The sequence below is a fragment of the Magallana gigas genome, chromosome 7 (genome assembly GCF_963853765.1).
Source record: "Magallana gigas chromosome 7, xbMagGiga1.1, whole genome shotgun sequence".
NCBI classification, from domain to species: Eukaryota; Metazoa; Mollusca; class Bivalvia; order Ostreida; family Ostreidae; genus Magallana; species Magallana gigas.
The window spans coordinates 19,317,949-19,326,823 of NC_088859.1; the positions used below are offsets into that span (position 1 = coordinate 19,317,949).

Here is an 8,875-nt window from a genome sequence, read left to right on the forward strand (position 1 = left end):
ATTCACTATGCTTGCTATCACACCATAAGCCTATTATTTTCTACATCTACCATCAAATTACAAAATAATCTACTTACGTGTGCCATCGGCGATATATCTGGCTCTGGAGCGATACCGCGAGGCCCCATAGACTGTCCCTAGCAGCAGGGCGGAGCGGATACTGCTGGAGCTAGAGAGACGGTTACCGCTGAAGGAAGAACGGTATGACGTCGATCTACTGGAACTCCTGAAGCGACTCCTGCTGCGTGTTCGACTACTCCGGAAGACAGATCGGAATGATGAAGATCTTCTGGTGCCTGTGTAGCGACTTCTCATGGAGGAACGGGATCTGCCACCGCGGGCACGGCCAGCACTGACCAATGAAATTGCTGGAAAAAAAATGGAATGGAGAAATTACATGTATATGATGATGTGAACAATATTCGCCTTCTGGTTTTTTTTCATATGGACAATCGAAATACTTTAATAACTAGAGCAAAGCTCGTTGCAAAGCAACGAGTGGGTCTCCCGTTAATGTCGGAAGTAAAGCTTGAAGTTCCTGTAAGAAGCAGAGCTCTTAAACCAATAACAAGAGAAAATACAATAAAAAGATGAAAAAATCGAATTATTCCTGGTACGACTTAACAAAATCCGAATGATTTTAAGTACGACTTAACAAAAACCTTCTTGATTTTAAGAACAACTTAACAAAAAAAATCCGAATGTGTTTAAGTACGACTTAACAATTATTTTTGGTACGAGTTAATTTTACTATTAACATTACGCTATTTTTTAAACCAAGGACGCGGAATCAAAATTTCCGGAAAAATCAATTTTTAACCCCCGATATCTCTGTAATGCATCGTCCGATTTTCAAACGGATTTCAGATTCGTGTTCAGCATAACATACTCTACAAACCTCGTAAACATTTTTAATTGAAACGAAAAATTCGAAAATTCGAAAATCTTTAAAACACTTCCGGTTTGGACCGGAAGTGACGGAAACTAATTTCCAGCCTTATGTCCAAATAAAAACGATCATTGCTTCAACACAGAAAATTCCAAGTCTTTATCTTGAACCGTTTTTGAAATACGCCCTGGACAAAATCACTTTTTTAAAATTTAAAAATTGACGTAACGTTGAAACGGAAGTGACGTTGTAGTTAAAAATTTAAGATCTTTGAGGCACAATCATGCTACATAATCCCTGAAAGCTTCATGTAAATCTGTTGAAAACTTTTTGAGATATTAAGCTTTGAAAAAGTCAGAAAAATAAAGAAAAATAAAAATAATAATAATGAAAAAGAAACAATAGAATAACAAGAGGGTCTTCCGTTGAAAACGGAAGACCCTAATAAATCAGTGTTCATGTCTAAGAAACAGATTCAGCTGATTTGCCATGAGGGAAGAAAACTAAAAAAAAAAAAAGATATAGCCTTTTTACTTGCATAATAGCTTCAAATAAAACAATATCATACAATTCGCCGTAATGATATACGTGACAATGACTCTAAAGAAAATAAAAAGTTCTCTTCCACAATTTAGGATGCTTGTATTGTCTGCAAATTTTGACATACACTGTAGGTGGCAGATCCCTCTAACTACCCAAAAGTACCCAGAATCAACGCACAGAGTACATATAATACATCTATGATCTGGTATTCATATCTAATTCCACATCACTCACCTATCACCAGTAACACAATTAATGTCCACCACTTCATCTTCTTAAGCGTGTTTTGTGATCAACATCAGAAAATGTATGCAAGCAACCACAAATACTTTTTCTCACTTAGCCCGGGTGCATCTTCAAACGTCCACGTTCACTGACAGCCGTAAATGTGCGTCCATGAGTGTATTTGCCGTTTATTTTGCTGTTGGTATTCTAGTTATTTCGTACACAGTTCCACTTTGGGAATACTTATATTCAGCTTTTTTGGTGTTTTAAACTTGATACTCCTTGTTAATGACTGCTTGACTTCCTACATGTACTAGTATTTATGAAGAGTAGCCAGGCGTGACGGAGCCCTTTTAAAGCCCATGATAACAATGTTGGGTGACTTTTTATTTTTTTCAAATGCGTAGGCCCCTAGGATCCTCAGATGAAAAGAAGTTTTTTTATTTCAGGTTTATTTTGATATGGGTTCAATGTTTAGATAATTTTTCAGCTCCGTTTAGCATTTTGAATTACTCTCCATTTATAGTTTTAAGATCATGTATACATAGGATATTCATGCATAATTGTTCTATCTAAATTCTCTCTTGTAGTTTAATAAATTTTCTACTAACTGCAAAAATTCGGGTAACATTTTTTACAACCACGTAGGATGTACATGAATAAAAACGTCTGACAGTATTGATTTCTCAAGACAAACCGACACACACACACACACACACACACACACACACACACACACACACACACACACACACACACACACACACACACACACACACACACATATATATATATATATATATATATATATATATATATATATATATATATATATATATATATATATATATATATATATATATATATTTATATATATCTATCTCTCTCTCTCTCTCTATCTATCTCTCTCTCTCTCTCTCTCTCTCTCTCTCGAAGAGAGTAAATTTTGGGACGAGGTCGACGCATTTAAAAAAATATTGGTCGAAATACTTGATACTTTCTAATACAATTAATAATTAATTACACATTATTTAGCTCAAAAAGATATATCAAAAAGAGATCCTAGGGGAATATAAGCTAACTTGTTTCTTTCATATTTTTATCTTGTTAATTTTTATGCGACAATTATATTTATTCATTTAAAAAAGGATCTCTTATGCAAGAAAATAAATGGTTGTGTTATGAAAATAAATTTTTAACCTATTTCAAATGGATTTAATTTAAAATTGTTTTGAACAAACATGATGAGAAAAAATATACGTCATAAAGTTTATTAAACTTAAAATGATCGTACAGAATATCAGTGCAAGAAAAAACCATCCCCTACAGTAGTGCTTATTTTTTAGTTGATCATAATTATTCTAGTTGAAATCTCAAAAGAGAGTTTATGTTTAGATACCTACATATAATTTAACATACCACGGGGGAAACTATTGTGTGGCCAGCTCGTCATTTCAATCTCACTGTACTTTACTTAGAGCTGAATAATTCCTTTTTTCCATTCAAGTTTATTACAGTTTGCTAAGTATATACTTATGAAGAATAGATGAGGGGCATGGAGCCTTCTTGATTTAATCAATTTGAATGATGAATGGTAATTGAACTTTATCTTTGGGTGCCCCTTTCCCACTCTCAAAGACGGAAAATCATTATCATTACGTTTACAAATCACTATACTATCAACTTACTCAGTATAGAATCCCGGAATTTGATATTTATACATATTTTTTCAAAGTATATTAAGTGTCTCGATAATGAAAAATGTTGATGTATCTTCATAACGCGCTTTGAAAATTTGTATTCAATGCGCGTTAACTTGGTCCCAAATTTAACGCACTTTGATGCAATATTTAGAAAAGTAACGAAACATTTTGTGTTCTGTGTATTATTTATATTGAAAAGATTTTTCAAAGTGCCCTCCCACGTAAAATGTGAGAATAGACCAGCGCAGAATAAATTATGCTGTTAATCATAAATATTTCATTATTTATTGTAAACTCCTATACATGTATATAAGCTATATGAAAACTTGGATTAAAAAGGTGAATTGTATTCTCATTAAACATGATGAACGTATAGAAAAAGGTTTGTACTATCACAAAGGTGGTGGGGGTTTTTTTCACAGAAAAAATACCCTTCCAGATAAATATGAAACATAGAAAAAGCACAACATTTTGTACAAACATATGGCACCATTGTTGTGATGGACATAAACATGTACATGTATTATAATAATTAATGGAAGATTTTTGTCTAAAATTAGATATAATATCATTGTGATGAGGAGATATTTGTTGGTATAACATAGACCACTGTGCCCGATAATTATGTCAGCGCCAAGGTGGCATTTTTGCACTCGCTCAAAATGCAGTTTCGTATAAATTTATATCAACTAAATGATACTAGACTATTGTCTTAGAGAGTAAATAACCACTTTTGTTTTTATAGTGTGTCTCACCTGACAGGCAAGATATTTACCTTTAAAAACTAATATCCCATTGGAAATTAATAATTCCCATTGGAGAAATAATTTTCCTACAGGAAATATTGATAAATCCTAAGAATTTCTTAAAATCCTATCTGAAATAAATATCCTAAAGGGTAAATGCATTTCCCATGCACAGAAATTGAAATTAGACAGGTAGTTTTCCTGTAGGAAATTGAGATTTTCGATTGGATTTTAAAATCCTATGGGGATTTTGTTCAAATCTTATTGATACTAAAGGTCCTACAAGAGGTTCTTTTATTCCGGTAGGAAATTTTAAATATCCTATCGGAAAATTGCTTCTACTATGGGAAAAGTTATTTTCTTGTTGGAATTTTTTAAAGGTAGATCTCACCTGACATGTGAGATACACGTACCTTAACAACAAAGGTTGTTATAAGCTCTTTAAGCAATGAGCTATCATATCGATACAAACATTATGTACAGCAAAGACGGGTGCAAAAATGCCACCTTCGCATTGGCATAATCATCCGGCACAGTGTTATAGACGAAAATATTGATGATACAGAAATTCACAATCATTTGAAAAACTGAGAAAATCTTATATACAGTGTTTTGGTTCATATCAGAGTCTCTCTCTCTCTCTCAAAAAAAAGTGAGCCATTGAGATATTTTTTTAAACAATATCTGTTAAGTACTATATTTTCCAAGGATGTTGACCCCCTGTGTCGTCCTTTGTTGGGTAGGGGGCATTCGCTGTGGGTGGGTAGGAAGGATTAGAGTACCCCATCATATCACTGGTTGGGTATGGAGTTTTCCCGTTGGAATCCACACAGGACATTTCATAGGTAGGCGGTGCGTAGGCTGGTGGATAACTGGCATGCCCATTCGATGTGTTGGATATGTTGGATGTATAGGGACCTAGTTAAAACAGTCAGACGTGTGTGATAATGGCACATTAAAAAATAACCCCCAATTTTTTTTTTTTTAATTATGCAAATTACCCGACAACTTTTGCATTTTACTTGGTAGAAAACTTTGTTCTCTATAATTAGTAACACACACGTGGTCTACTTTTTAGAAAACAGGGTTTGTCCAGATAATATACATGTAACTATGAAGTAGAAGAAACATCACTGTCAAATGTCCAAAAAAGTAACTTTTCTCGATCGACAATATTATAGGGAAAGACAATCTTCTAAGATATGCTGTTACAGTAACTTATAAGTGACAATCAGTGAAACTTACGGTTGTGATTTCTTGATTTTGTCGTCTTCATGTATTTAATCACGCAGAAAACAACGACGAACAATGCTACAACGCCGGCTATTATCCCAAATACCACACCCACAATATGACCAGGTCTGGAATAAACAGTTTAACCAATAATTGTTAACAAATTGTTATAATAAGTGATAGAAAGAAGAATTGAAGAAAAAAAGATTCGTTTTATGTTTTAAACTTACTTGTCCCAGAATGTACAACAGTACTGTTGTCCCTCTTCTCCACAACAGTACCGATAGTCCTCGGACATGTTCTCATCAAGTGGACAAAAGAACCGGCCTTGGTACGATACGGTGCCATTAGTACTCCTGTTGTAACTGTCGTTGTAGCATACCTCTGGCACTGCAACAAAACAGGAAAGGTTACTTTCACAAATTTGTAAATTTCAATTAAAAAACAAAAGTTTTGTTTTCATTTAAAAAGGGCACAGCAAGGAATCTTAGACTACAATGTCATGCTGATTTTGTTCCTTGTATTTTTTACGGTATTTTTGATTAATTGTTTGGTCAATAGATAGGTGTGATTATGGGAATGTAAATGTAGCTGATTGTCAAATAAAACTACAAACAGTACTTTTTTTCTAGATTTTTTCTCAGCTCGAACTCATCAGACAAGTTACTATCTACTTACGTGTGCCATCGGCGATGTATCTGGCTCTAGAGCGATACCGCGAGGCTCCATAGACTGTCCCTAGCAGCAGGGCGGAGCGGATACTGCTGGAACTAGAGAGACGGTTACCGCTGAAGGAGGAACGGTATGACGTCGATCTACTTGAGCTACTGTAGCGACTCCTGCCGGAAAAACGCCCTCCACCGCCGCGCCCCCCACGAGCACTGACCAATGAAATTGCTTAAAAGGAAAATTAGATCAATACATTTACCATATTATAAAGTATAGCAGTTTCATGAATAATTTTTTTTTGTATGGGTGGTAACAGGCTTTAAAACACATCACTGGGTCTAATTAAATTAATTTAGTACGTTTGCTATATGTCTGTTCATTTCATTAAGTCTGTCTTCGACGAGCTGAATATTGTATATAGCCTAACAACAATCATCACTGTATGACGGGTTACTGAGCATGTTTTCCTTCGTTTTATTACAGCACAATTATAATTTGATGACATTTTATTCGAGGTTCACTGGCTACTAAACTGGGTTTCAAAAGCTTGTATTTGACACTTTGCAATTTATCAATATCATTAAGACTTAAGAGGATGGTATGGTCATGGCCCATTTTAAGCTATTATAATGAATATTTATCTTCTTTAAGTGAAAAGCTCTGTCTGAAGATAACCTTGAATGTTCTTAAGGTAAAATACTTTAATTTTGTTTAATGTAATAATAGTCAATGGCCAAAAATATCATATTTAAAAATTTAAAGCAGACCTGGTGGTTAATATGTTGACCATTCAACTTCCTTACACGAACAATAATTCAATAAAACCGATGTACAATATTCTTAATTAACATCATTTTGCAATGCACTGGTTGTAATAATTCATATCCGAGAAAAAAATTTGAAAATCCCCATTAGTCTCGAAAAAAATACATTTAGCTTACGCATTATAAATGACACAACTCCATAAGAACAAGAGGAGAATGAGAGGTAAACAAGTTAATATTTATTTAGTGTAAATATTATTTGTGCGTTATCTTTTTATTTTTTTTGGAGGGGTGGGGGTGGGTTGGGGGCGGTGATGGTAATTTTTTTTTTAAAGCGTGTATTAAGAAACTGAATTTTCTTCAGAACATGGAGGTGCCCCAACATTATAAGAGATGAATACTTAGCAAGTATAGTTAGTAAGTGTTCCAAATAAAACCCCCACAAAATTACAACTGTTATCTATTTTAACAATTTGGCTTGGAATATATAATTTAAGACTTTATTCATAAAATATTTTGTGTATTGTGTCTTCATGCATGGTTAAACATGCAAAGAGCAATAATAAGGACGTCGAGTAGGTGCTTCTGCACTATATTAAATGTCCTACTGAGGATACTATAAAAAATCATGGTGCTTCTGCACTATAATGTACTACTGAGAATACTATAAAAAAAATCATGATGCTTCTGCACTATAATGTACTATCCTATAAAAAAAAAACCCCATTCCCATGTTTTAGTTGAACTCAACTTCCTTGTGTAAACTTTTTGTGGTTGGGAAATTCCATGGTAGTTAAGCCTTTTCAGTAACTTAAAAGCTTGCACACGAAATGCCTGTAAACTACGAATATATAAAATACACTGTCCCTGCAGCTATTTATTTAAATAAGCAAACACATAATACCCTTTACACACATAAATATATAAAAGCTTTAAATATTATACTTTGAAATTCCTGTGGATTTTACACAATGTCATAACATTATCCATCCTTTAATATATCATATATTACATTGTAACGAACGTCATAGATAAAATTGACTTTTAACTTTGAAAAAAAAAATATTTTAATATATCATATAGTTTACTACAGTCTTAAAATGTTTAAACTTGAAAATTCATGTCATCCAAGTGTAAGAAAATTATAATGTATAACTGCATAATTCTAATTTAAAAAATGTCTTATAAAATATGAGGCCGATCATATGGTTTGAATGTGGGTATTGGGGTAATGTTAACTGTAATCAGGCGACTGAATGCACTTAAAAATGACCAGTGGTCACAAAGAATTTTCAAAACCTGACATATATACATATATACGTATGTCTTAATATACAAGTACATGTTGTCAACAAGAGAAATCAATGAACTCGAAGATAAACAATATCGCCTAGTCTCCATCTACCTGACAGTGTATTAAATCTTGCTTAATCAAAAATTAAAACATAACTTACCTATCGCAAGGACCACAATTAGAGTCCACCATTTCATCCTGAAATGTGTGTTATGTGGTCAACAGCTGATCAATATAGCGAGTTTGAGGAATGTACACAAACAGATCAAAATTTCGAAATCGCTGGTCACGACACACTGCGCTTTATCACAGTCAACCCGGATACGTATGTTGACAGTCACAGACAGTGGTATATCCTATTTGCTGTCGGAGCAGTCGTGATATTTTTCTTCGCCGTAGCAATTCGGGAGTTTCCGTACTATTTTGATTTTACCTTGTCTCAGACTGGAAGAAAAAATTGTGACGCCAGGTCAATTTCACTGAATATGGGTAGCCAGGTGTGACTGCGATCTATTTTAATCCCTTTATCATATTATGCAAAGCTTTACCTATATACGCTACCACTAATTTGATACATAATCTGCATGTATATACAATAGCCCGGGGTTGTCCCTGTAAAGACCCAGCGATATAAAAATTTCAAAAAATTCCATTCGCATAGTTTCGTTGCAGGTAAATTGATTATTGATCCACTGTTTAGATTTTATTTTCTTTAGGAAACGAGCTATTTGCAATGCCTGTAGCGTAGCTGTTTAGAGCACGTAACACATGAATGGTGTTCTGTATAATGTATTGTTACTTGTTTATTT

At 33.9% G+C, this 8,875-nt stretch overlaps 2 protein-coding genes across 2 annotated transcripts in view; both read right to left on the reverse strand.

Annotated features, from left to right (window-relative positions):
• Positions 1-1,953, reverse strand: part of LOC105342351 (uncharacterized) — a 3,173-nt gene extending 1,220 nt beyond the window's left edge. Inside the window, exons 1-2 of the mRNA XM_066067118.1 lie at positions 1,667-1,953; positions 78-368 (exon numbers count right to left, since the gene is read on the reverse strand). Coding sequence (XP_065923190.1) covers positions 78-368; positions 1,667-1,703 — 328 coding nt within the window. The 5' untranslated portion in view covers positions 1,704-1,953. The remainder of the gene's footprint in view (positions 1-77; positions 369-1,666) is intronic.
• A 2,743-nt stretch (positions 1,954-4,696) lies between these two features.
• Positions 4,697-8,398, reverse strand: LOC105324569 (uncharacterized). The gene is made up of 5 exons (XM_011423690.4): positions 8,227-8,398; positions 6,018-6,236; positions 5,570-5,729; positions 5,352-5,467; positions 4,697-5,024 (listed from the first exon to the last, which is right to left on the reverse strand). Exons 1-5 carry the CDS (start codon positions 8,261-8,263, stop codon positions 4,801-4,803), a joined length of 756 nt encoding a protein of 251 aa, XP_011421992.3. The 5' UTR covers positions 8,264-8,398; the 3' UTR covers positions 4,697-4,800.
• Between the last annotated feature and the right edge of the window lie 477 nt (positions 8,399-8,875).